Source organism: Ascaphus truei, chromosome 7 (genome assembly GCF_040206685.1).
Source record: "Ascaphus truei isolate aAscTru1 chromosome 7, aAscTru1.hap1, whole genome shotgun sequence".
Taxonomy (NCBI): Eukaryota; Metazoa; Chordata; class Amphibia; order Anura; family Ascaphidae; genus Ascaphus; species Ascaphus truei.
The window spans coordinates 39,564,086-39,592,051 of NC_134489.1; the positions used below are offsets into that span (position 1 = coordinate 39,564,086).

A 27,966-nucleotide genomic window follows, 5' to 3' on the forward strand; every position below is an offset into this window, starting at 1 on the left:
CTTAGCAACATTTAGTAAACGTTGAACCTAAATGTGCCAGAGAACTACTCCGTTATTCAGAATGTGGAAAGAGCTAAAGAATATATATATATATATATATATATATATATACACACATATATATATATATATATATATATATATATATACACACACATATATATATATATACACACATACAAATGAAAAATCCGCAGCACTCACCAAATTTGATCAATATTATATCAGGTTTAATTCATCTGCATGCATCAGAGGGTAAACACAAGAAAAAGAAGAAACGTTTCGGACCTCCCGGTCCTTCCTCAAGCCCCTAGAAAGAACCCGGAGGTCGGAAACGTTGCTTCATTTTTCTTCTGTTTACCCGCTGATGCTTGCAGATGATTTAAACCTGATATAATATTGATGAAATCTGGTTAGTGCTGCGGATTTTTCTTTTTTGTATCTATCTATTTTGTTGCTGGGTGGTGATCCTGGCTGCACTGCTAGCACCCTGATCTACTTAAATAAGTTATTTGTCTTACATTACCCATATAGAGTGCCCTGAACATTTTGTATGTGTATGCATGTGTATATGTGTATGTGTGTGTATGTATATATATATATATATATATATATATATATATATATATATATATATATATATATATATATATATATATATACAACGCTGTTAGCAGCTACTGAGAAGAAATATACAACACTTGGAAGGTCCTATGTTAATGCCCAATGATGATTAATGGAAACTCAAAAGGGTGAGAGAAGGTGAAGGTCCACAGTATGCACTTCATGTACCTGCAATCTGCCCTATTACTTCAAATTCTCTCTCTCTTTAATTGACGCGGTCCTGTTCTGTGAAACCCGGTTTATCCCAGTCATAACCTCTTGCTCAATGTCCGTCAGCCAGAACCTGAAGGAATGCCAGGGTAGCAGCTTCTTGACTGGGACATTGAGTTTACAGTGGCTGCCACCCAATCAGAGTGCAGCCAGCTGGCATTACGCACTTTAAATGGCCATTTCCATGCACTTTGGATTGTTACACATGGACTGGAGATTGGAAGAACAATAATCAAGATTTTCTTTTACGCAATAGGCATGGTGCCATTAAAGAGACATGGACTTATCCAAAGGTGTATTGTGTGTTTAGAATGGAAGAGCAGGAAGGGGCAGGTTACTTTTAAGACTAATCTCATGCAATGTGTTGCTGGATGGTCTAGGTCATTTGGTCATGGCCGTTTTGCCATGACCAAATGACCACCAGCGCTTCGCCGCAACTCACCCCGCTGCCGGGACCTGTCGCCGACGGCCGTTCACCTCTAAGGTAAGTGCCTAAACACCCTCTACCCTAAGCACTTACCCTAAAAAAACCCTACCCTAACCAGTAAACCCCTTTAAATTAACACCCTATCCCAACCACTAAAACTTACTTTAGAAACGGCCGGCAGCGGAGATTCCAATGGCAGATCGGCTGCGGCGGAGGGTTCCGTCTGCGACCGAACGCTGGCGGTCATTTCGTTACGGTGAAACTGCCACAACTAAATGTCCCATTCCGTTGCTGGACCCTCTGGCAGGAAAGCAGTTGAGAAAAGAGGAAGTTCAGATTAGTACGTACACAATACAAAAGTAGTGGTATTCTTCACGCATTACACTGGCTACATAGTTCCCAGATACCTAGGGAGAGAAGAGTTTTTGTGTGGTTGATGAGAGAAATGAGAGCGTTCCTCTCAGGTCGGTAGGGTTCTAGGTATGTCTTGTTCACATCTCTTTTCTCCTGCAGCCTCCGTTAAGGATACAGAAATTCTACTGGAAGAATTCCTCGGTCCCCAGTCCCCAGTCCACCTCGTCTCCCGGAAGCCTGTCCCCTCCCCTGGAAAACGTTTTGCCTGTCGACATGGAGCCGTCCGCTAAAGGGGATCAGCTGGTGGATAATGTCCTCCCATCGGACATCTGCATGGTGCCTCACTTTGCCGACCTCAGCACCTTCATGATCAAGCAGGTCATCAAGTTCGCCAAGGAGATACCAACTTTCCAGTAAGACGTCGACGTGTAGTAATGGTCTAAAGCAAAAAACGCAGATTAAAACAAAACTGCTTCAGTTACCAAGTTCTAGACCAGAGGTGCTCAACTCCAGTCCTTGAGACACCCCTCCAACCCCCCGACAGGTCAGGTTTTAAGGATACCCCAGCTTCAGCACAAGTGTCTTAATCAGTGGTTCAGTCTTCAACTGAGCCACCTGTGCTGAAGCTGGGATATCCTTCAACCCTGGCCTGTTGGGGGGGTCTTGAGGACTAGAGTTGAGCACCCCTGTTCTATGCCACTTGCTGTGAAGTGATCTTCCCAGTACTGGAGAAGCAGTCAGCTCCATTCAAATGAACTGGGCGGAAATCTTTGCCCGGGCAGACTGCTTCACAGCCTGGTGCAAGAGAAGTTACAAAGGGGGTGGTTAACCTTTTCCCTGCCTGGTGTTTCTACAACAGGTTGCAACTCAAAGTGGCTGTAAGCTCCTTTGGCAGGAAAAGGATTAAATGAAGGGTTCTCAACTCCAGTCCTCAAGAACTCCCCTCCCCCAACAGGTCAGGTTTTCAGGATAATCCTGCTTCAGCACAGGTGGCTCAATCAGTTCCTGCTTCAGCACAGGTGGCTCAATCAGATTGAGCCACCTGTGCTGAAGCTGGTATATCCTGAAACCCTGACCTGTTGGGGGGTCTTCATGACTGGAGTTGAGAACCACAGAGTTAAATAAAAAGTGCTCATTGGAACATACATACCCTAGCATCAGAGATACAGGGTACATTTCAGTTGCCTGTAGTAAACAAGATGAGGGGTAGTAATAGGCAGAAGCAGGTGGAGTAAGGGGGAAATAGTACTTGATGCACATATTTTCTGGACGTTCATCAAATATACAGCTCCTTGCTGTCACATCCTACTGTGTAGGATGTGCGATCGGCGCCACCACAGTTGAATGAATAATCCCCTTATAGTCTGCAATATGGTGATACATAGTTGCCCCCCCCACCCCCCCCCCCCAAGATTGAACAGTAGGGATTTAATGTTCCTTTCGGTCCTTCTCAAGGGCTCTTCCCACCGATGACCAGATCTCCCTTCTGAAAGGGGCCACCATGGAGGTTTGCCAGATACAGTTTAACACAATCTTCAACCTGGAGACCAACCTGTGGGAGTGTGGAGAGCTCAAGTACAGCATACAAGACGGGGCCATGAGTAAGTCATTATACATACAGTGTGCACAGTATATATACACACATATGTATGATTGATACACGTACAGTAGTGTGAAAAAGAAAGTACACCCTCTTTGAATTCCATGGTTCCAAAATTAGGTAAGTACAACCTCAGATGAACAACAACCCATGACATATTACACTGTGTCATGATTTAACAAAAATAAAGCCAAAAGGGAGAAGCCATGTGTGAAAAACTAAGTATACCTTATGATTCAATAGCTTGTAGAACCACCTTTAGCAGCAATAACTTGAAGTAATCGTTTTCTGTATGACTTTATCAGTTTCTCACATCGTTGTGGAGGAATTTTGGCCCACTCTTCTTTACAACGTTTCTTCAGTACATTGAGGTTTGTGGGCACTTGTTTATGCACAGCTCTCTTAGGGTCCTGCCACAGCATTTCAATCGGGTTGAGGTCTGGACTTTGACTGGGCCATTGCAACACCTTGATTCTTTTCCTTTTCAGCCATTCTGTTGTAGATTTGCTGGTGCGCTTGGGATCATTGTCCTGTTGCATGACCCAATTTCGGACAAGCTTTAGCGGTCGGACAGATGGCCTCACATTTGACTCTAGAATACTTTGGTATACAGAGGAGTTCATGGTCGACTCAATGACTGCAAGGTTCCCAGGTCCTGTGGCTGCAAAACAAGCCCAAATCATCACCCCTCCACCACCGTGCTTGACAGTTGGTATGAGGTGTTTGTGCCGATATGCTGTGTTTGGTTTTCTGTGAAAAAATGTGAAAAAAAAATGTTATCTGACGGCACCAATACTGCATAGACCAACAAACTGTGTACAAAAGCGTATGTGAATAATTGATAATAAATCAATACTACGAAACGTAAATGTCCTTGGCAGAGTGAAATAGCAGGTAAGTCCAACAGCCGATGGATCCACATGATGGTCAATTCATGGGATGCAGCACATGTGAAAGAAGAAAATAAAACAAATATAGTGTAATACTGCAAAATATAATGAACTAAATGCCATGGGGTAAGGGAATGGTCAGTTCCCTAGAGGTAGAAAGTATGCAAGATAGTGAGATGAACAAAAGAGGCATTTAATAATCAATAAAAATACAATACAAACAGCTCCTCTCATCACGCTGGCAAACAAAAATTGGAATCCTACTTACAAGACCCAAGCGTGAGGATCCTCCGGTTCACTGACTGAGCGATCGATTGGCTGGCTTCCTTCTACTTGCTTGGTAACCCCCGATGTCCGCTTGCTTCTCTCGAGAGAAGCGATGGTAACCACAGGTTCAGTCCGGGTGTGACGTAATGTCTCGGGAGGTCCCAAATAGCTGTTAGGATAGAGTGCACGTAGATGCTACTCTGTTGGCGCATGCGTGGGAATAGGCCAGAAGCCTTGTGGTTTGTTCAGATGCAACTTTGCAAACCTAAGCAGTGCTGCCATGTTCTTTTTAGAGAGACGAGGCTTTCTCCTGGCAACCCTTACAAACAAACCATACTTATTCAGTCTTTTTCTAATTGTACTGTCATGAACTTTAACATGCTAACTGAGGCTTGTAGAGTCTGAGATGTAACTCTTGTTTTTTTTTTGCAATTTCTCTGAGCATTGCACGGTCTGACCTTGGGGTGAATTTGCTGGGACGTCCACACCTCGGAAGATTGGCAACTGTCTTGAATGTTTTCCACTTTTGAATAATCTTTCTCACTGTAGAATGATGGACTTTAAATTGTTTGGAAATTGTCTTATAACCCTTCCCAGATTGATGGGCAGCAACAATTGCTTCTCTAAGATCATTGCTGAAGTCTTTCCTCCTTGGCATTGTGTTAACACACACCTGAATGCTCCAGACCAGAAAACTGCTAAAACTTCGGCTTTTATAGAGGTGGTCACACTTGCTGATGATAAATTAAATCAAGGGCATTTGATTAGCAACACCTGTCTACTTAGCATCTTAATTCCTATGGAAGCAGCAAGGGTGTACTTAGTTTTTCACACATAGTTTTCCATTTTGGCTTTATTTTTGTTAAATAAATCATGACACGGTGTAATAGGTCATGTGTTGTTGTTCATCTGAGGTTGTATTTACCTAATTTTAAGACCTGCTAAGGAACAGACGATTGTTATTATGTCCTGATATGTAAAACCATGGAATTCAAAGAGGGTGTACTTTCTTTTTCACACAACTGTATGTATGATTTATATACACACACACACACACACACACACACACACACACACACACACACACACACACACACACACACACACACACACACACACACACACACACACACACACACACACACACACACACACACACACACACACACACACACACCCTTAAAGATAAAAAAATACATTATATGAAAATAAATACCTAAAAGTGGCCAGTTTCCTTGCACCAGCAGGTATCCAGATTTCTAGTTTCCTTCAGAAATAAGCCCCCCCGTTTAATGTAATAATGATGATAAAAAAAAAGCCTTCCTGCCCGAAAGAGCCCGAGACTTAATGTACCGAAAAATAAAATGACTTGCCCAAGGCGACACAGCGTCCCCACTGGGTAATCCCATGGGAAAGGTCCTTGCCGTCAGCAGAATGCAACTTGTATGCGTCACAAAGTAACGGGAGGTGCAAATGTAGACATCTTGGCTTTCAAACCGATTTTGTAGAAAAACAGTGAGCATCTTTTGCCATGATGGGGGGCAGCATGTGTTAGGTTTATCATATCTGCTGGTCACTAAGGGTCAGGTATTCAGGATATCCCAGCTTCAGCACAGGTGGCTCAATCAGAGGCTCAGTCGAAGACTGAGCCTCTGATTGAGCCACCTGTGCTGAAGCTGGGATATCCTGAAAAACTGATGTGTTGGGGGAAGGGGGTAGCTTAAGGACTGGAGTTGAGCCCCCCTACACAACTAGCAGCATGAAGGTCGCGGCCACTGGTTGATAAGCATCCTTAGCGGAGTGGACATTGCTTCTTTCTCATGCACAGGTGGGTTTCAGCAGCTGTACCTGGAGCCGCTGCTAAAATTCCACATCACCCTACGGAAGTTAAAACTCCACGAGGCCGAATATGTCTTGATGCAAGCGATATCCCTCTTCTCTCCGGGTAAGAAATATCCTCAGACATCGGTGTCTGTTACCAGCAGACACTGCAAAGTCCCGGAACTTCAGAGTGAGTCCGCAGCCCGAACATGCCATGGGTCAGGCTGAGGACCCGCTGCGGTCGGCGATGCGTGCGGACGCGCGCGCCACCAGCCCCTTACCTGCAATCTGTTGGTCCCCGCTGCCTCCTCCCTCCGTGGCTCACTACGTGCTGCGACGCGTCAGCCGGCCAGCGCTACCAGAAGGTGGTGTTCTGAAGCGTTGACGCGTCACGTGGTGCGCGACTGAGCCAATGAGGAGGTAAGGAGGGGAGCAGGGAAGGAGCTGCGGGAGGGAGGCGGGGGGAAGTGTGTGTGTGGGGGGGACCGAGGGGAGGGGGGGATCGGACGAACAGACCCTCAGCTCAAACCACGCTCCCCCGCCCCCCCCCCCATACAGACCGCAGGTAGCGGTCAATTGCCTCTCAGCGCGTCGCCTGCATGCAGTGCGGTGCGCTGACTGAGGCAGCGGGGCCTCGGCCTATGACATTAAAGCTGCAGACCAAGTAATATCCTACATGTGTTTTTTTTATATATATAAATCAGTTCTGTACTATTAGAAAATACTTGTAGCTTTTTTTTTTTTTTAAACAAGCCTGAATGATATTTTGAATGTATTATAATGTAACCGGCTTTTTTTGTTTCTATTGCAACCATTTACAAAGTCACATCCCCTTCCTCTCCCGAAACAGGCTCTGGCACACCCCTTTTTGAGCCCTGCCCTGTCTCTAGCAGTGCACCAATTGTATATAGTGACTACCTGGTCACATGATCTTCCCCACAGAACTTTGCATCTTTGGTCCTCTCCTGCTGCACTGACAGCCATTTAGTGAACCCCCGAGACGAATCTTCGCCGATTAATCCCAGGAGAACGGATCGATCGGCAACTTAGCTAATTACTCATCATTGTGTGTATTGTACTGAGGCACATGTTAAAGGGGAAAGAAGAAACGGCAGCTTGGACTGCAGCTTTAATACGGTGCCCCTATAGGCGATGGGTACGATGTTGCTTGAGGAAGGGCTCTGCCAGCTGGGAACTCCTACATTTTACGGCACTAAACAAACTAAATGGGAACATCAGCATGAGATATGGAAGCCTGTGCATGTGTGTTTCCTGGGCCCGAAGCAGCACATGTTTTAATTCCTCCTATTCTGTATAGCCCGTAACACGGCGTTTCTTTTGGTCTCCCTTAGACCGGTCGGGGGTTATAGCGCACAATGTTATTGATGGGATCCAAGAGAAGGTGGCTCTGACATTGAAATGCTACATCGATCAACGGCACCCACTGCCCGATGGCAGGTAATCCACAGAGTGACCCGGGGGGGCGATCCGATACAGCAGTGCTCAACTGTGTGTTCATGTGCAGGGCAATGTGTATGTGTGTAGGCATGTGCAAAGCAATTCCTTTCAGGGCCTGCTAGCAGTGGGAGGGTTAGGTACAACACTTGTGTGTACACAAGACATCACTGCACTTATGTTCTGCAGCGTGGGCGGGACACGTGGTGGAGCTTAGATATTTTCCTCTATTTCCCCCCCCCCCTCCCCTCTTCCTAATTGTTTTCTCCCTCCCCATCACTCTGCTGTCCTCCCCCTTCTATAATGCTTTGCACGCATGGCTTTGCAGAGCATAGCTGGTCCCTCTGGCAGAGGCGGAGTTTGCGATGGATTATAGTGTGCTAGCAATGCACTGTGTGTTAGCCAGAGACTCGCTATAAAGGAGACATCCCCCCCATTTCTCTCTCAAAAAGCTTCACCCCTTCAATTAAATGGCAGGTGCCTTAGGGAATCCCCAACCTTTTGCCTTCTTCCAGGTCGCTGATCAGCCTCTGTAGCTCATGCTTCTCCTCTCACGGGAAACAGAGAGGCTCACAGGCTGGCTGCTCTCAGAGCCAAGGAATTCTCCAACAATCACACACTGCTCCTCCTCAAAGCTTGTAATGCCCAGTACATCACCCTCTATGTTGGCACATCTTTCTATTAGTTATTACTTCATGGTACAGGCTTCGGGACGTGGAATCACCATGTGCCTGTGAATCAAGGAACGTTTGGATGGTGCAGCTATGCATTATCACGCTACGACATTGCCCAACCTCACATTATAGCGCCATGTATCAAGTTCTGCACCACTTTGCCTCATTTTATCATCATTTAATCTGCATTGCAAACTCCACCGGAGTCTTGCTGGTGACTGTAGACCTCCCCTGCCTAACAGTTTGAATGAAATTCATTAACAAGCTTGTAGAGCCAGAGGTAACAGCAAGTGGAAGATGGCGACAAGCGAATTGCATTGGGAGGTAGAGATATCTCGTTAAGGAGCAGGAGGTTCAGAACATGTACTTCGCCTTGTGCACAGGGGCAGTAGGGCTGCTCCCAACACTGGTCGTCTTCTTCCAAGACAAAGATGACTAATTTTGACTTCTCGCCCTGTGTCTCTGGCAGGTTCCTCTACGCCAAACTCCTCTCCCTGCTAACCGAACTCCGCACCCTAAATGACGAAAATACCCGACAGCTCCTCCACATCCAGGACATGTCGTCCAACGCCATGACTCCTCTGATGAAGGAACTCTTCTGCTGAAATTCCTGGGGCTTTCCTCCGCCTGCCTGTCGCAAAAAAGAAAAACCTGGAAGGGGGTTTGCACAAAACAAGAAAAATCGGAAAAATACTCTAAAAACTGACAATAGCAAAGCTCGCAGTGAGGTATCACACGAGAAGGAATGTGGAGGCACTGCCAGAGGTCGATGACCATGACAGTGGCGATTCTGGGAGAAGGAGCGGCTCAGTGAGTAAAGACACTGACTGGCACTGCGTTTGAAGGAACCTCGTTCAATTACCGGCGTCGGCTCCTTGTGACCTTGGGCAAGTCACTTTATCTCTCTGAGCCTCAGGCACAAAATCATAGACTGTAAGCTCTGCGGGGCAGGGACCTGTGCCTGCAAAATGTCTCTGTAAAGCGCTACGTAAAACTAGCAGCGCTATACAAGAACATGCTGTTATTATTCTGCACCCTCTGTCCTCGGGAAGGACATTGTTTCAGAGCAGGGGCGCTCAATTCCGGTCCTCAAGCACCACCAACAGGTCAGGTTTTCAAGATATCCCAGCTTCAACATACTGTAGGTGGCTCAGTCAAAGACTGAGCATCGGATTGAGCCACCTGTGCTGAAGCAGGGACATCCTGAAAATCTGACCTGTTGAGGGGACTGGAGTTGAGCACTCCTGTTTTAGTGCATGGTATACATGGCATGGTTTCTCTGGGGAGATGCTAAGAGGGGAGCGGGGTGGTGTGTGTGTCTCTTCTCTCTCTCCCCCCGCCCCCCTTTCTTCCCAGCCCTCCTTTAATAAGCTAAATGCCTTCACCCATCATCTCTCCCTTGGGTTCCCCGAGAGTAGAGAAGCAGGCGATACAATAACACACCACCTGCAGTGCCTTTTAGCTATATGGATAATTCGCACTATAGCCCAGGAAGTAGGAAAATCCTCTAAAAGATTTCTGAATGCGGTGAAGTGATAAACGCAGAACTTAACAGATGGTTTTGGTGATAAGCGAACAAACCAAGGCCATGCATTCGGCGGGCTTTATCTTCCGCTGTACTCCGCTAACATGCCTGGTTATGGGGCCCTATTTCTGTGCAAGGTTCATAAAGTCTCAGGATGATCCACTTAAGTATTGACCAGCACAGTACCGTACACCCCCTCTCCCCAATAACTGTCTCTGGGTGTTAGAAATAAAATCTCTGATCAATGGATAAGTCAAACTAACTTAGGGGTGGCAAACGCCAGTTCCCCAGGGACACCAACAGGTCAGCTTTTCAGGATATCCCTGCTTCAGCACAGGAGCAACCTGTGCTGAAGCAGGGATATACATAACCCTCATCTGTTGGTGGCCTTTGAGCGCTGAAGTTGCGCCTGGATGAACCAAATGAGCTACAAGGATATCTTTATGACCAAGCAAAGTAACAAGCCCAGATGCGTTTGCGATTTTATGGATGTGCCAGGATCTATTTAAATGTATTTAGACACAGATGATACAGGTCTCCGTCACCGATTCATGAGTGATACATGTGGGGTCCATTTATCAAAGTTTCCCAGCTGCAAAAAAAAATAAACTGTATTATATTGATCAAAGCAAAGATTCCCATTGCTTCACTTTGCACGAGTTTCGCTCCTAGTTTCCCAGCTGGGAGACTTCCAGGCGTAACCCGCGTGATGCCTGCAACGGGTCTCTTTTACCCCAGAAACGGGTTCGTGTTCGGCAAACTGGCAAAGATTTATTTCAGCAATATCCTAGGAATAGGAGCCACGCGCCTATTTAGGAAACGTACGAAACTTGCGTCAAAACCAGGGACAATGAACGGGAATTCGGAGATGTCGCGGCGGCTGAAGATGGACCATTCACCGGCATGAGAACACCTTCTCCAACTATTTCTGGGAGGTGACAGCGCACGCTAATACCTTCATACACCAAGCTGCACTGTGCGTTCCCTACACGGAGTCATCAACATTAAGATCAAGAGGCATCAGGACACTGCTAGAGGGGAGAAGGGGGGGGGGGTTAGTACCCCCCAAAAGCACTTTGTATCCAGCCACTCAAAGGATTAAATTGTATTGGCCTTAAACTGATAACTGCTGAAACATTTTCCTTTGCATAACTAGTCTTTATCTTTCAGGCACCTTATGCCGACTTGTCCATCTATCCCAGGGGGCGGCCAACTCCAGTCCTCAAGGGCCACCAACAGGTCAAGGTTTCAGGATATCCCTGCTTCAGCACAGATAGCTCAATCTCAGAGGCTCAGTCTTTGACCGAGCCACCGGTGCTGAAGCAGGGATATCCTGAAACCCTGACCTGTTGGTGAGAGTTGCCCACCCCTCGATCTATCATTCCTCAAGACATTTACCTTGTTCTGCCTGGGATTCCCCCCCTTCCCCCCCCCCCCCCCACTATTTCTTTAGCGTGGATGATGCCGGCCCGATCTTATAACCGGTAAGGGTTCAGGTCTCTCATAGGTCCCATATATCCCAGAGGGACTCATGTTCTCGTCTTACCGTATGTCCCAGACCAAAGCTCAATTCCTTCCTACTGTATAAAGTCCCGCTTTGGATCTGGGATGGGAGACAGAAGAGCATGAACCATCTGCAGCCTCCTTTTAATGTCCTGTGTATTACTGGAAAAGCGTCAGGGTGTTTAGCTGTGTAATCCTCCCAGCAAAATGTACAAACTCTTATAGCCCTCCCAAACATGCACCAGTGCCCCACTTCCTCCCCACCACACTGATAAGGACAAGGTTGGCGCGTTTCGCCCTCGCGGCCCTGCTGCCCTCACTGGCAGAAAATGGGGCAGCTTTTAGGCAGTTATGACTAGGCATTTTACATAAGCAGCTTCTAAAGTGGGACCCTAAAAACTTCAGGATGGGGCTGGGTTAAAGGGCGTGAGAAAAGGGAGAACTTTCCTAAACATAAGAAGCTGGGTTAGCAAAGTTAATTTACAGCAAATGTGGAGTTGGAAGTGACAAACGCCTCTTCTTAACCCCTTCCCTGCCAGCGGGGCTTGAAACGCACTGGTTACCAACAAGCGTATTGTAGGTTGCGATACCTTTTAGGGGCACCAACTTGAGAGTTCTTCATAGTGTACAGAGCTTTCCCAACTTCACAGGAACACGTGAAGAAGAGACCTATAAGGTTTGGCAAGCTCTGGAACTCAATCTATAAAGGGCGGTCATGTTGGTTTCTGAAAAGGTATCACAACAAATCCTCATTTTGACCTTAGCCCTACCTATTAGTGGATTGCCCGTGCACTGCACCCCCCCCCCCCCCCACTCCCGTCTGCAGATCCCTTCCCTGCACACCTGGCGTTCGCACAGGGGTGGGCAACTCCAGTCCTCAAGGGTCAAGAACAGTTGCTCTCCAATTTCACGACAGGATTTTGCCCCAAATGACCAGTGATGCGTCTCGCTGCTGAAGGACAGCAGCGGATTCTGGCAGTGGAAGGCGGCCAGGTAAGGCGAACGCCTTGCAGCTGCTCCCAGTGCGGCTGCATAATTCATGCTGCTGTCGCCTGCGCTTCTGACTGTCTGTGACAGTAAGTGCAGAGTTACAGACTCGGCTGGCACTCGGCACTGTGCGTGCTGGCTGCGAACGAGCCAAGACATCTTCTATACAATGCTTGCCAAGCCCCCAAAGCGTTGGAAAAGACAAAATGCATGGCTGTGCTCTCCAGCGCTGTAGGGGTTAAAAAAAATTAAAAAAATAAACATTTGCCCGCATGTTGCCCGATATAATGTCACTGAGTATGTCTGCACACGGTTGCCATAGCTCATTCCCTCATTCTACGCTCCAGTCCTAGAGATCCCTCCACTGGTCAGATTTTCAGGAACACTGCTTCAGCACAGGTGTCTCAATCAGTGGCTCAGTCATTATGACAGCCACCTGTGCTGAAGCAGGGATATCCGTAAAACCCAACCTGTGAGGGGGGGGTGGGGGTCTTGAGGACCCCTGACCTAACAGAATACGTTACTTAACCGGTACACTGCTAAAATATAGCCAAACCCCCGGCAGCAAAAAAGGGGTTTAAAGTGGCCTGTGCCATAGGCGATGCAAGTTCACTTTGTAGCCAGAATTTATCACTCACCTGGTTCTGATCATGGTACAAAAAAAATAAATAGAGAAATGGCACCAGAGTTATAGTGGAAAAAGCCATCAGGATAAACAGAGACAAGTGAACAAAAGGGATGAAGCCAAATAAATGTTCAATAAGGGAAAGAAGGTTCATTTCAAATTGTTTTACAAACATGAACAGCACCTCCAACAGGTGAAACAACAGCATGAAACTCCGGTATTTCTAACAACTTCTAGAAGACGCACTAAGGAATAATGGGTTGGATTTAACGTTTGCAGCCCTGACGTGCCTCCGAGTTGCCAACGGGCAATTAAATGTAAGCCTTGTCCCAGGAGTTTGGTTACTGTAATGTAATTCTCCCGCTTAAACTACAAGGCAGAGAGGGCTACTCTCCGTGGCCCCCCTGAGACAGGAAGGCAGGACAGAGGCAATTATCTTTTTTTAATCCCACACAGCAGCATCAGATCTCCCACAAGAGACATTCCTGAATCTCAATGAGCTTCGTGACATTTCCTGGTGGATGAGGAGTTAGGGTTAACCCCCTCCTCGCCAGACATTTGGAAGGCTCTTTCCTGCAGTTTGGAATCAGCCAAGTGGCTATACTTCTTTACTGCCTCTCCGGCACAGAAGGGGCTAATACTGACTACCAACGGGAAGCGAGACACAACAAAAGCCGGGTCCTGAATTCAACAGACAAATCCTCATTACGAACTTCGGGGGGCAACATAACAGTGTGACTCCATGCTTTGGCGGTTTTCCATCCACTTCCCTTTTATAGGAGGGGTGGGGAGCATGTGTGCAGGTGTTTGGTTGGGGGTTACCAGTGTAGAGTGACGGGTCTTTTCAGGACACAGAAGTTCCTTTGGATGTCCATCCCACCGACCTCGGACCCTTTCTCATCCCACCATGATGCTGAAGCCGCAGTGAAACTTATTCTTCCAATGGTTCATGAAGGCTCCTAGAGCCAGCGTGACAGGCAAGGGAGGCAGTTTCTTCTCCAGCACTCCCCCCACGCACCAGTTGCTGTCCACCGATCCTTTGAAGACCATGTTGGCTTTGGGAAGGTTCAGGTGGTAGCCGAAAGCAAAGGAGGTGTCCTGCAGTCTGGTGTTGGCTTCAAACTCCACCCCAACCTGAATCTGTGGAGACAGAATGAAGCATTATATAGAGCAGTGTTTTTCAACAATGGTTTCTAGCATCCCTAAAGGGTTCCCTGCAATGTTCAGATGCATTGTAAATTCTTCTGTATTTGGTACAATTTACAATGCATCTCAGACGAGAGGGTTGGGGGGTTCCTTACAATGCATCTGATCTCAGACGCGCTATTAGAGACGGTTGGGGTTCCTTACAATGCATCTGACCTCAGACGCGCTATTAGAGAGGATCGGGGGTCCCACAGAATTTCCCACTATAATTAGGGTTCCTCAATCAAACAAATGTTAAACAAGGATATAGATAGACAGCACAAAAGACAAGTGTGTTCAATTGTTATGGGCAGCTCACGGTTACAGACACCGTAAAAGTGATGTCAATGTATCAATTTCTTGTGTACAAAAAGTGCACCAGGTGTCCTATAAAAATCTGCTGCCGTTTTCTTCCCCAGAACTGTCCCAGTTTTGCACACTTATACATAGGCCTCTGCTGTCTTCAAATCATTTACATTTGGGCCTAATAATAATTTGACTCCTTGTGACATTGGGCATCGTGCCTCAGGCATCGTACCCCTGTGCCTCAGGCATCTGACTAAGCTCTCTGGGAGCCTCAGCCAACGGTCCCACAAAGTCAGTACGAGATGTATCTCACTGCATCGCTCTCTGGAGCAGGACAATGGTGTCCTAGAAAATGAAGCTTTGTGGCACAACGTGAAATAAACGTGGCACAGACTTGCCTGTTCGTTGGCTTTGTGATAATAGCTGGCGTGTGCCCCACCATATCCGACATTCAAAGTCGCCATCCAGTTCTGCGCTGTAAGAGAGGCATGAACAGCATGATAACAAGGGATCTGTGTGTCTGTACCAGGATGGAACTGCACACCAAAGCCCACGATGCAACAGATTGAGGCCCGTGTGAACTAAGCAGCCTTCTACCAATGAGTCACCTTCCAGTGCTGGAACAGACCTTATAGCCCCATTCATGTCAATGCGTTGTAAAGTGTCTTCCAGCGCCGGAAAGGTATTGTATGGCAGAAGGAAAAAATAGAGGAATAACCCCTAGTGATGCTGACCAGGAAAAGTCCATGTATTAAAGGATACCTTTTCAATCTTCATATTCCTCCAAACCAAAACAGCTTTATAAACTCAGGACTCCAATATCCAAAATGTTATTGTCCCTTGAAACACCACTACACATAGATTCCACTAGCCTACAACAGGTATATCTTATGTGGTAGTCAAAATGGTTTTGGGAACTGGATAATCACATGAATGAAGTAACAAATGTAATGCAGTTACTCACTGCTGACCTTGTGGAAATCCTGGTGCTGTCGGCGTGCTCCTACCAAGGAGTATCGGCATACAAAGGTTGTGGACGGCGGTGCAACTGCTGTTGGAAATAATATGACCAATACTGCAAAAAGAACTAGGTACAAAAATTTATTGAAGGCACGTTTAAAAACAGTAAGAGAACACTCTTACTGTTTTTAAAAGTGCCTTCGATACATTTTTGCACCTAGTTCTTTTTGCAGTATTGGTCATTGTCACGATGACATCAACTTTTATCAACACATTTATATTTCTGGGTACTTGATTGAACAGTTGCAAAATAAATTGTGATTTATTTCCTTAATAGACAAAACACACGACATCTGCAGAATACACTTAAAACACTCACTGGGATAAGGAAATGGAAGAAATTGTCCTTGGAACAAAATGAATTGTCCTTTGCTTGCCAGTGCAAGAAATGCAGCCTTGGTTTTAAAAGTCCTGTGGTTATGTGGTTGTTAACCCCTTCACTCCTGGACTGGTTGCTGCTGTACTGGAACAAAGTCTTGCATCTTTACATCATGGATTAAAATTCAGGAATCACACTGGGAAATACCTGGGAAGCCACAGTTAAAGACTGGCCAAAGCTATCTTTAACATGTGGATCCAATCCCCTCATGGGAACAAAAAAAACCCACGAATAGCCAAGTGACCCACAGTTCATAAGACCGGTCAAAAGGGCTGTCCGGTGGGCAGGGCGCATGGGTCAGGTTGACGCCCATGCCACTTAGCATACCTGGGCTACACCCATTTCTTGGGGCCACTGTGTCTGGTCTCTGACTTAGAGGTGTCATTAGCCTGACATCTGCTGTGCATCAGTATGCCATTATTGTATACATTATTGGCCTCTGGGTAGTGTAATAATTGACACTCTTTTAGACAGGGGGACTCTAAATCTGTGGAAGCCTTTTGAGGCTCCATCATAAAAATAATTACAACCCTTTCAGGCTTGGTCATAAAAATACCGAAGCTCATTCACCCATATCACAGCTGGATGTCCAAGTAATTCCTGCTTAGACTTACAAAAAAATACCTCCTGCCTTACATTTAAGATCTTCTATCATGTGTTGGTTAGAGGGTATGGCAAGCAATGCATCTTGTCTTTTACCCTCGCAGACAGGGAATGGCGGGGACAGGGCAACAACAGTAATGCATGGCAAATCAGGTATTAACCCTTTCCTCCCCGACACAGTCATATTTTTTCCAACAGCAGTTGCACCGCAGTCCACAACCTTTGTATTGTATGGCAGAAGACCGCTTCATAAACGTGGGCCTAAGCCTTAGAACAATACAAGAGGACAGGGCTGTGAATGAGAAGCTTGTACCAGTATATTTTCCTGCCAGAGTGACGATTGCTCCCTCTTCTCCCGTACGCCGGTGGTAAACCAACTCTCCCCCCAGCACTAGCCGGGGTGTAATGCTCTGCAGGAAATGAGTCACCAGGATCACTGCAAAGCAATAGGGAGGTAAGGTCAGAGTGCAGCCCCTACGGGTACCTCCCACAGGGTGTTGGGGCAGCTGGGTAGGCACTGCCAGAATGCAGCCCCTACGAGTACCTCCCACAGGGTGTTGGGGCAGCTAAAGAGGCACTGCCAGAATGCAGCCCTCTACTAGGGTTGTGGCGGCATGTATAGAACAAAGGACAAAAAGCCTCAATGCTGCATCTAACTTGACATATTATATAGTTAAATACTCATCTGTTTCCAAGCTCACGCATCCCACCCTTTTAATTGCAGTTCTGGCTAAGCACCTGTAAAAGACCAGTCTATTAAAGACCGCTCTCCCTCCATTACAGAGGGTATGAGAGCTGTTTGCAGGTACAGCAGTGTTAGGACCTACAGATGGGCCGCACTGTGACGTGGATGTAGGATAAATACTTTGGTCCAAAAATTGAACTAAATGACCCTTGCTTATGAGAAGATAAACAGATAAGTATTTAACTATAAAATATGTCACGTTAGATACAGCACTGGGCCTGTCTTTTGCTGTTGAATTTATTTCTTACTTAGGTTCACTTTTTAAATGATCATCATTTGTTTGTCCCTCTCCCTTCAGGACGACCCATCCCGTACCTTAAAACGGGTTTCAATTTTCTTTTTGCCCTGTGGGTCGATAATCCAAGTACAATTCCCACTTCTTAAACTATTTTTTTGTTGCCCCTTTCCAAGTCTAAGTATGGATCTTTTTTTTTTTTTATCATATTGCAACAAAATCAACAATTCCCTTTGAATCTCCGATATCTTAAAGTACTGAAGATTTTGCCCAGTCTCTCAATATACATTTTTTTGCGATCGTAGTTGTAACAATTACTAATTGCAGAATTTTTATATTTTGGTCATTTATTTTCATTTGAAAGAACCCCAATAGGTCTCCAACTGATTTTGTCAATTCAGTTTCCCTAATATTGTGTATGAATTGCAGCACTTGATTGCAGAATTTTGCCCCTTTCCTACATGCCCAGAAAGAGTGCTTTAAAACCCATTTTTTCCTGCATTGCATTCGGGACACCCTCCCCGGTCCAGTCTCACAAGCAAATATCAACTAGTTTTAAAGCTGGCGATTTCTTAGCGCTGCGATTAACCCCTGTGGTGCTCGAGCACCCAAACCCCGTGGCTAGCGGGGGCATTTGACACCCGACGGCGATTGTTCCATTTACCCGATTCGTTGACCATATCTGGGTTTCCCAAGGTCAGCGTCCATGTGCAATCGTCCCCTCTGTATTCTCCGTCAAACTGCCAGGTCAGGAATTTGGAGAGCTGAGTCTGGGTGCCAGAGATAGAAACGGTTATCCGGAGGCCCCTGCGAAAGGCTTTGCTGACCACTGACCGGTGGGAGCCCAGGCAGTTAAGTGGCTGGAGTTGCAGCAAAAGAGCCAGTTACAGTTTGTTTCCTATACGCATTGGTTAAGGTGCAAACAAAACTTTACTGGTATGATTCCCTGTTAAATAAAGGGACCATCCGTCGAAGAATTTACTATATTAATATTACGCACCATAACTTTTTTTAACGTCTGGTTAAATCCACGTTGCATAGCCGGCAACCAGCCTTGCACTGATGAGACCCCAAAGGTCGAGGAGCTGTGAGTAGGCTTCCTGGCTCAACACTTCAGTAACCCGAACTGTGCAAGGCTGCGGGGAGCGCTCATGCTTGAGAGCAGTGAAGTCACCAACTCTCCAAGCCTGAGCGCTCGGCTGTACTGCATAAAAAAAATTCAAATGCGAGCGGGAGGGGGGGGGGGGGGGGGGGGCGTGGCCGAGCAGTGACTGGCACTGATTGATTGCTGAAGGTCATGACCCTTCAGCGCGCCTGGAAATCAATTTCATCTGTCTCACTAAGTACCTAGCGGCTGTACCCGAACTGTGCTCACAGGTGGTATTTTTGTTTGCTGTACGCGGTCTACTGCCCATTTCCAATGGCGGCCCAAGTATTGGGGTAACAGTGCTGCAATGCTGGGGCACCCATTGTGCTATTTGTATCTTCAGGAAAGCCCCCATGGAAAGAAATAGGATTTTTTTTTCTTTGAAACATCTGGAGCATTTTTTGCCCCAGAACTGCATCACTTTGAAATACATAGATACATCTGGATTTATTAAGTTCTGCTGTGGGTTACCGCCTATTAATCCCATGTTAACAGCCATTGCTGAGCAATAACCCAGTGATTCTAAACCCAGCTCCAGTTATCAAGGGCCACCTACAGGTCAGGGATTACGAATATCCCTGCCTCAGCACAGGTGGCTCAATCAGTGAGCCACTGATTGAGTCACCTGTGCTGAAAACCTGTCCTGTTGGGGGGGAGGGCTCAAGGACTGGAGTTAACCACCCCTGCAAAGTGGTACTAGAGCTTTGTAAATCTCCCCATAGACCTTAAAGTATGTGTAGGCGCAGCTCAGTTTGAGTATAGGCGCGGCTCAGTGAGTCAAGACACTGACTGATTACGCCAACTTTGAAGCAGGGGAACCCGGCTCAAATCCTGGTGTCGGCTCCTTGAGAAGCCACTCAGATGAATTGAGATAAAAAAGTTCCATGGGAAGAGAGGTACATGTATACAGGCAGGCCTCGCTTTCCAACGCCTCGCTTTCCAACGCCTCGCTTTCCAACGCCTCGCTTTACAACGCCTCGCTTTACAACGAAGGGCTTATCCAACGCTGTGCAATGCATACCTGTGTTCATTTTTACAACGCCAAACGGCTTATCCAACGCTCTTACGATGCTTTGCAAAGTAGTTTATGTGTATATAATATATTATATTTTTATATTATATTTTATGTTATATTATATATATAATACAGTATATGCCCTATATAATTTATGTGTGTGCTGCGTATCTTATTGTCTGCGTAAAATATTTTGTGTATTTTAGCATTAAAAATGCCTTCAGGAACGGAACCTTTCATTTAAACAGTGTTCCTATGGGAAAACGTGTTTCGCTTTACAACGTTTCGCTATCCACGCCATTTTGAGTAACAAATTGTGTCGGATAACCGAGGACCGCCTGTATATGTAATCGCCATGTTAAACTAGGGCCCAGTGTCTGAAGTACACACCATCCCCACAATGCACAGCTTTTCTTTTGATGGACCATTTAAATGTCACCCTATAAAGACTATTCCCATCTAGTGTCACCTGGGAGCTACCAGGGCTATGGGTCCACCCTATACCTGGAACACAGCTTTGGTCCGGATGCGTTCAGCCAGAAGATACAGGATCTGAGCGTTCAGGCTCCCGGCATTATCCAGGTCCCCTGTCAACATGGGAAACGTCTTCAAAGAAAGAAAGAAAAGAGACCCCCCCTCATTAACCCTGCCCATTCAAAAGGTCATCTTAACCCCTTGGCTGCCAGAAGGGGAGGCGAGATGGCATCGTTGTGTATTGAATAGGGGGAAGGAGAGGCCTTTTCTTCATGCCGAGTGTCCACATATCGAGGTATTGTGCCCCATGTGCATTAGCTAGCAAATTGGGGAGAGTTTAATAGCAGGAGTTAGGAAATTCTATAAGGCACATATATTATAATGAGATGCACCAAAGGGTTAATTACCGCCAATGGACCAGCCCATTTAAAAGCAGCAGTGTAATGAGAATAAGATTCCTTGTCAATACAAGCAGTTAAAGGGCAATATTTACACAAGTATTTGGAAACAGCTTTATATAAATCGGAATGATCTGGTATTTCAGCAGAATATAATGACACTAATATTTTACTGATCAACTAGAGAAAGTGCAGAGAAGAGTCACCAAACTAATAAAGGGGATGGATAATCTGATTTATGAGGGGAGGCTAGCTAAATTACATTTGTTCACATTAGAAAATAGGCGTGTAAGGCCTCGGCCATGCTCAGCGCTTACGCGCTGAGCCGTGCTTGCACTTACCTGTGAGCCCCTACAGCCGCAATGAGAGCGGCTTTAGTAGGGGCTTGCCTACGCTTCCGCAAGCGCGCGGAAGCGTAGGTCTTAGGTAATTTTTAAAATCATGCGCTTGCCGGAGCGCAGGGCCGGTCACGTGAGCGGTTCGCCCAATGAGGGCGAACCAGCTCTGTGACGTCACTGGCCCACCCCCGGCCCGCCCCCTGACCGTGCGCTGTCTAAGGCCAGGGAAAGCACCCGCTTTCCCTGAGCTTCAGCGCGCCTCCGCACCCCCGCCGGAACCCTGGACGAGGCCTTAGAGGGGATATGATAACTATATACAAATATATTCGGGGACAATACAAGGCGCTTTCAAAAGAACTATTCCGCCCACGGGCAGTACAAAGGACCCGGGGGCCATCCCTTAAGGTTAAAGGAAAGGAGATTTCACCAGCAACAAAGGAAAGTTTTCTTTACAGTAAGGGCAGTTACAATGTGGCATTCAGTACTCTTGGAGGCTGTGATGGCAGATACAATAAACATCTCCAAAAAAAAGTTGGACATCTTTATAGAAAGGAAAGATATATAAGGATATACCAAATAAGTATACATGGGAAGGATGTTGATCCAGGGAATAATCCGATTGCCAATATTTGGAGTCAAGAAGGAATGTATTTTTCCCCTTATGAGATATCAATAGATTATGTATCATTGGGGTTTTTTATTGCCTTCCACTGGATCAATATACTGTAAGTAGGGATATAGGATAAAGCAGCGGTGCGCAAACTGGGGGTGCGAGACTGAGTGCAGGGGGTTTACAGAGGCCCCGAGCACTTCCCGGAGGCACTTAAATTAAGTGCCGGGGGAGCTGCAGGGTCTCTGTAAACCTAACTCACCTTGGCTCGGGCGGCTTCTCACACGCGTCTCCATGGCAACGTGGCGGCAGTCATGTGACGTCACATTGCTATGGCAACGTGACATCATGACGCCGGAGCCGACACCGGAGCGGGGTCAAGGAGATGAGGGGACCGCCGGCAGGGGGCGCAGGGAATTTTTTTTGCGCCACCCTGGGATAGAGTATCTGTCGGATAAATTTAGGATAGGTTGAAATTGATGGACTTATGTCTTTTCCCAACCTCATCTACTGTGTAACTGTAGTCCACTGATTGTTACATATAAATAAGGAAAAAAAACATATCAGGTGTGAAGCCTGCTCGAGACCAACTGCACCTCTGTGGGGCTGAGCTGACGGTCTCCCGAATATGTGGCATTGAAGTGGTAACTGGACAGGCCGATGGTGCTCATACGGACGGTGTGGCTGACCTGAGAAGAAGATACAGAACGCTTAACAATACATGCAGTCCTGAGAGTAACACGTGCAGAGTCACCGAGAATAGGAATCATTGAAGGACACTTGGTCTCAAGAATTCACATGCAGTAAAAACTTTCCCAGGCACACATTGCACATGGACAGCACAGATCTTCAGCAGTGCCCAATGCAAGCCCCGATGTTAACGATTTATGCATTATAAACACACTAGATCACCTACATGTGCCTAAAATCTTATTAGCATGCGGTGTCTCGTCAAGAAGTCTATGAACACAGATAGAATCTTCTTATCAGAATAAGCCGTCAAATAATGAGACTCAAAATAATACTATTATACATGATTTTTAAAGGTAAAATATGGATACAGAAATAGAACAGAATCTGCAGATCCTTTAATCAACAAATGTATCTTAAGATTCCTTTACGGAACTTGCAGTCAGATAGCAGTAACTGTATATAAACAGAAAACCCGTTTCTCTACCCTGAATGTATGCCTAGCCAGCTATGCATAAAGCCCTTGTGTGTTCATTGCATTTCCAAAAGGAAGACTGCGTTCAACCATTCGTGGCTTGGGTGGTCCTTACCTGGAAGTGGCTGCTGAGGGTCTTGTTAATAATTAGTTTGACTCCTTCTAGCTGCTGCGGAAAGACTTCTAAAAATTGGAGAGTTGGGAAAGAAAATCATTAAAAACCAGACAGTTGGAAAAGCTGCTCATGTTTATTTTTCGGAATTAAAGATGGGTTGCCACTTCCCCATCATGTGGAAGATTAAATCCGTATTTATGAACATTGAAATTCGCTGCAAAAAAAGACAATTGGGCCCATCAGATCTGCTCTTTTCCCCAATTTATTATATATATATATATATATATATATATATATATATATATATATATATATATATATATATATATATATATATATATATATATATATATATATATATATATATATATATATGTGTATCAGTACCGTGTTAGCCGAGCTTCAATAATCAAAAAATAAATAGATGATACCGTTCTGTGGCTAACGAAATGCTTTTATTTGTGCGAGCTTTCGAGATACACTGATCTCTTCTTCCGGCGATGTTACAATGAATGAAGCAAGGATAACTTAAAAACAGTGTCTCTTGGAATGTTATCTGTGCTTGTCCTTCCCCCGGTGTGGATGTGTTTTATGGCTAGAGGTGTCAGTTACCCTTTGACACCTCTAGCCATACAACACATCCACACCAGGGGAAGGACAAGCACAGATAACATTCCAAGAGACACTGTTTTTAAGTTATCCTTGCTTCATTCATTATAACATCGCCGGAAGAAGAGATCAGTGTATCTCGAAAGCTCGCACAAATAAAAGCATTTCGTTAGCCACAGAACAGTATCATCTATTTATTTTTTGATTATATATATATATATATATATATATATATATATATAAAAAAAAATAAAAAAAAATATTCCCATCAATAAAGCTATAGATGGGAGATAGAGATAGATAGGATAGATATACACATATACATACACACACCACAGACAAAAACATACAAATTGCCAATGTCATATGTTAACTTTAAAAGCTCTACCTATAACTCCATGATTCTACCTGAAGCCTTTGTAGAAACAACGTGTGATGTGTTGGGTTGTGATGTGTGAGCACAAGCTGTACACCGGTATATGATTAACACAAGGCCCAATGGTCTCTTTCCAACCTGAAAAAAATTCTTATTGTATTAAGCATTATTTTGTACTGCAATGTTTGTAAAAATGTTTTAAAGCCTAATAAAAATGTTTGAAAAAAATATAAAATAAAAAAAATTACAAAAAAAAGAAGGATTAACACAATGCGCTGCGGATGTTTCTAAATGCTATTTAATGAGCCAAAAACTTAGCGACGTTTCGACCAAAGCGGTCTCACCACTTGAAAAAGACCGCTTTGGTCGAAACATGTGCTAAGTTTTGGGCTCATTAAATAGCATTTAGAAACATCCGCAGTTTCTTGTGTTATTCTTATACCAGTGTATGATTTGGATTTCCAGCAGGACTTCTTTCAACACAAGGGCACCGGTAAATATGAATGCTCTTATGGTGTGCAGTAGTAATCCTCCTTTTGCAATATGAGCAGAAGCTGTTACATGTGATTTTCTGGAATAGCTCAGCTTTCAGTGAGGAGGTCATCTATATTACAGCACCATGGATAGTGCCAGCAGAATGGACGTTATCCATATATTTGTACATCGAGCACAGAACATTCACTGTACAGGACTCACTAAAACAGCTCTGGGATCAACAACATTTTTGGTCAACTGACTAGGGCTCTGTTGCACATCTCCTGTTCCATTCAGTGGCAATGTCCTTGTTACAAAACTCTGCCTACAACCTGATATTGGGAGGAGCATCTGAAGTGGGTGATCCAGTAGCCAGCACCATGTACCTTTTTACATTGGAGAAAATAGGTTGCACGAAAAGTATTCAATGTGCCTGAGAATCACCTTTACTGTAACGTTCTGCTTGCATTGGTAGTACTAGAAATGGCTGTTATAAATGGAATTGCCAAGAATTGCAATAGATCCAATGGGGCCGGTATCATTTCTGCTACACCAACACAGGTCCAAAAGGTTTACCACCAAAACCATCATATAACCCAGTCTTACCTCTTCCATTCTTCTGCCAATTTAACAACCCGTATGACTTTTACATTCAAAATTGGGCAAGACATTCCTATAAATGGATTATGAAGCTTTTCAGGATTTGTGTACTTATCTATAGGTTTCCCAGTGTGTGGTAACCCAAAGATACCCCTAGATCTGTGTGGCCCATTACCTACCTTTACAGTTCTTATGCAGCTCATCAAAGCTTCCTGGGTTTGGTAGAGAGGACTCTTTCCTCTGAGATCTCCAGGACATCGGTGACGCCCTGGCCAGAACATTCCCCATCGTGCCTTGGCCTATTCAATGACCTACGTTTTTTAAAACACCAATTCTGCCGGAGTCCGCCGCGGTCTATTTCTCGCCACTGCCAGGCCGCAGCTGACCACGGTAACCACTTCCCACGCCGCCCCCGCTCTCTGGCTCCCTCAGCAATTTGTAGGAATCCCACATTTTCACACTAGGGGATCCTAATAATTGAGAAACATGGGAGCCAACACCTCTTAAAGCAAGAAGGGAGAGTGATTAAGCCCTGGTTAGAATTAGCAGAGGTTTCCCATGCATTCTGAGGTCACACACTCTGCATGGTAATTAAAGCCCGATTTATTATTGGGGCACCATTCTCATTGTATCTATATATGTGTGTGTGTGTATGTATATTTATATATTATAGATGTGTGCCCACTGATTCTCCACCTTCCCCTATAAACACTGTTAACTCTTGCCCCCCTTAGTGTTTGCCTTCATTGACCCCTTCCCCCAGAAGTAAGAGTTCTGGCTGCTGTCCCTATTTATTCAGCCTCCCTGCTCCTCTGTCCTCTGAATTGGGTGCGGCCATGCTAACTCTTGGCAAGCGTCTTCAGTGACGTCACCGCACCCCGTGGCTCCAGGGGGCGGCCATCTTGGGTAAGGGCAAGCGAGAGGAGGAAGGGAGAGGCGCTGCCATGGCAACGGCTTGCGGCTGCGCTGAGTGGGAGGAACAGGGGGAGAGGCAGCGATTGCTATGTGATTAATTAATTAATACTAATAATGAATGGAAGACGCATAATTCCGCCACCTCTCTCCCGGAGTGTATATGCCACGGATACATGCAAAGCTCCAGAAATACCACGGCTGGGTTGATGACGTCATTTGACCCCCTCGCGCTGTAGGTCACTCACCTCAGACGGGCCGTTTCCGAGACGCCTACGCTGACGTCGCCCGCCGCGATTGGCTGCCCTAGACCAGCCCACCCACCCTCTCTCACTTCCGGGATTGGACGGGCAGGTGGCGGTGGACGTGAGAGGGCGGCCCAGGGTGATAGTGACCACCGGGGGGAGGGAGAGCAGGACGGCGGGAAGGGACCGCCAGTAACCGGAGCTGAACAGGTACAAATCCTTCATCTGCAGGCCCAGGATGATAGTGACCACCGGGGGGGAAGGGAGTGAGTGCAGGGAAAGGGGGAGCAGGGCAGTTGGAAGGCACCTCCAGGAACCCGAGCTGAACAGGTACAAATCCTTCACCTGCAGGCCCACGGTGATGGTGGCCACCGGATGAATTCTCAATGTGCCCCTCACCCCCCTTTTGTTTAGGGGGATTTTTTTAGGGGGCTATTCTCTTGCCCCTAATTTATTGAGGTGGGGGTCGTTAACGCCAGAGGGTTAATCCTGCAGGTTCTTATCATCTTTCATGTTGTCACCCCGTGGTCTCTTCATCCTGTTCCTGCCACAGGTCTCCTTTCAAGGCACTGAGGTGGGAGGGGAGGGGGTCATGTCCCTTCCTGTCCCCAGAGAGACACGTTGGTGATGGCCCAGCAGTGACATGCTGAGGATGGGCAGCCGCAAGAGTCCTGGTCCGTGAGAAGGTGGGTGACCTGATGCTCTGTGACATGTCCTGGGCATTGTTGGAGTTGTTGAAAGATTTAAAGCTGACGTCTGTGCTGTTCGCATCCCCCCCGCCCCCCTTTTTTTCTCTCTCCTGAACTAGGGATCTCTTCCCCCCCCCCCCAGAACTGGTCCGTGTTCCCCCGACTTCCAAGTGACCTCCTGTTACCAAGCAGGTTAGTCCACCAGGCAAGAATACTTGCCCAATGGATGCAAAATGGCTTAGACTCGCTCTGGTGGCCAATAAAGTTGAGACTTTCTGTTGCTGACCAACCAGACATATTGGTAGTTTTTTTTTTTTTTCCCTTTCAAAGAAACCAAAAATGTAAATGTCTTGTGAATTGAGGGGTCAGCGAAGGCGGGTCACTACAGATCAACTCTGAACACCTGGTTTAGGTAAGGTCCAAACAAAGGAAATACTTTTGGGCCGTGGGCTCATGTGGAATGATTACATCTCTCCAGCTAGTCTTGGGGAAGGTGTGTTTAAGATGGTCTGTGTCCTTGGAGTAAAGTTCACGAGCTGAATGGTGCCACTAACATTTTTACTCCAAGGAAAAGATGTGCGTTTATACCGTTTAATCACAGTCCAGTGATTCACATTGGCTACATGTACCTAGTAATACTGTACATCAGGTAGGATTGCATGCCATGCATTTCTTTAACCCAGACTGTGCTTAAAAACCTGTAATACGGCAGGCATACATTTATAGGGCTCCATGTTAAAAGGCATAAGAAGCGAAAGGTGACACTGTGCGCTCATTTACATGTCATTACCCAGAATCCCTGGCTGCAGTGCACACAAGAGATAATGGCGAAAGACAGGGTTGTGGACCTGTCTGACACGTGAATTTGCTAACAAGTGGTATTTTTTATTGGTTATATATTACAGGCAAGGATTGTGTGCACGTTCACTGGTATTCATTAATTACATTTTAATATAAAGATGTCGCAGAACAGGTCAGGGATGTGATCATTATGATTTAGAGATGCGGTTAAGGGAAGACTCGCTGCACTCCTTACCTCTTCCTTTAATTCGATCCCAAATATTCGGAACTGTACTTTAACAAAGAGTGAAATCGAGTCAAATAGTGAGATGCGGAAGCTGAATCGACCACATTCTTTTAGCTATATAACTGAAGTTACTTTAAAATAATGTAGTGATAGAATGTTAAATAGGATAAATTGATCTGTATTTTATTTATATGGTTATTTTAACATTAAAACTTTTCAGAAGTGTCAGAGCTTGAAATCTTTCTGTACATATTTTTCACTCCTGATACACCTGTTTCATAACAAGGCTGCAATGTCGTCTTATCAGCTCATACCTTTGAACTTACTCAAATTTCAG

The 27,966-nt window shown here is 45.8% G+C and overlaps 4 protein-coding genes across 14 annotated transcripts in view; 2 read left to right on the forward strand and 2 right to left on the reverse strand.

The window, feature by feature from the left end:
* PCP4L1 (Purkinje cell protein 4 like 1) overlaps positions 1–5,606 on the reverse strand; it is a 374,963-nt gene extending 369,357 nt beyond the window's left edge. For all 3 annotated transcript variants that reach the window (XR_012802606.1, XR_012802605.1, XM_075607828.1), the window contains exons 1-2: positions 5,589–5,606; positions 1,425–2,054 (exon numbers count right to left, since the gene is read on the reverse strand). Coding sequence is in view for 1 of the 3 variants with exons in the window: in XM_075607828.1 (XP_075463943.1) it covers positions 1,425–1,508 (84 nt within the window). In the remaining 2 variants the exon portion in view is untranslated. The remainder of the gene's footprint in view (positions 1–1,424; positions 2,055–5,588) is intronic.
* Positions 1–10,973, forward strand: part of NR1I3 (nuclear receptor subfamily 1 group I member 3) — a 38,444-nt gene extending 27,471 nt beyond the window's left edge. For all 3 annotated transcript variants that reach the window (XM_075607820.1, XM_075607819.1, XM_075607821.1), the window contains 5 exons: positions 1,775–2,028; positions 3,071–3,216; positions 6,201–6,317; positions 7,546–7,651; positions 8,792–10,973. In XM_075607820.1, coding sequence (XP_075463935.1) covers positions 1,775–2,028; positions 3,071–3,216; positions 6,201–6,317; positions 7,546–7,651; positions 8,792–8,927 — 759 coding nt within the window. In that variant the 3' untranslated portion in view covers positions 8,928–10,973. The remainder of the gene's footprint in view (positions 1–1,774; positions 2,029–3,070; positions 3,217–6,200; positions 6,318–7,545; positions 7,652–8,791) is intronic.
* Positions 10,974–13,076: 2,103 nt separating this feature from the next.
* TOMM40L (translocase of outer mitochondrial membrane 40 like) lies at positions 13,077–25,860 on the reverse strand. Of its 2 annotated transcripts, XM_075607822.1 has the most exons (8): positions 24,936–25,853; positions 22,698–22,765; positions 22,014–22,106; positions 20,102–20,203; positions 18,100–18,205; positions 16,769–16,891; positions 14,852–14,928; positions 13,077–14,102 (listed from the first exon to the last, which is right to left on the reverse strand). In XM_075607822.1, the coding sequence occupies exons 1-8, from the start codon at positions 25,042–25,044 to the stop codon at positions 13,860–13,862; spliced, it is 921 nt and encodes a 306-aa protein (XP_075463937.1). In that variant the 5' UTR covers positions 25,045–25,853; the 3' UTR covers positions 13,077–13,859. The 2 variants fall into 2 exon arrangements, with proteins under 2 accessions (XP_075463937.1, XP_075463938.1); XM_075607823.1 differs by lacking the exon at positions 16,769–16,891 and having other exon boundaries at positions 24,936–25,860.
* Positions 25,861–25,934: 74 nt separating this feature from the next.
* SLC25A44 (solute carrier family 25 member 44) overlaps positions 25,935–27,966 on the forward strand; it is a 38,361-nt gene continuing 36,329 nt past the window's right edge. For 2 of the 6 annotated variants that reach the window (XM_075607811.1, XM_075607814.1), the window contains exons 1-2: positions 25,958–26,123; positions 26,467–26,599. The gene's annotated coding sequence lies outside the window, so the exon portion shown is untranslated. Of the gene's footprint in view, positions 26,124–26,221; positions 26,244–26,466; positions 26,600–26,932; positions 27,015–27,966 lie in introns of those variants that run through there. The other 4 variants (XM_075607813.1, XM_075607816.1, XM_075607815.1 and 1 more) reach the window with 4 other exon arrangements.

Bases quoted from the DNA above. Each gene is read 5' to 3' on its own strand.
- TOMM40L (XM_075607822.1), bottom strand. From the start codon at position 25,044: ATGGGGAATGTTCTGGCCAGGGCGTCACCGATGTCCTGGAGATCTCAG. The intron at 14,929-16,768 runs GTACAAGCTTCT...CCTCTCTTACAG, and splicing joins TCTGGCAGGAAAATATACTG to CGCAGAACTGGATGGCGACT. The intron at 14,103-14,851 runs GCAAGTCTGTGC...CTGTCTCCACAG, and splicing joins ATCACAAAGCCAACGAACAG to ATTCAGGTTGGGGTGGAGTT.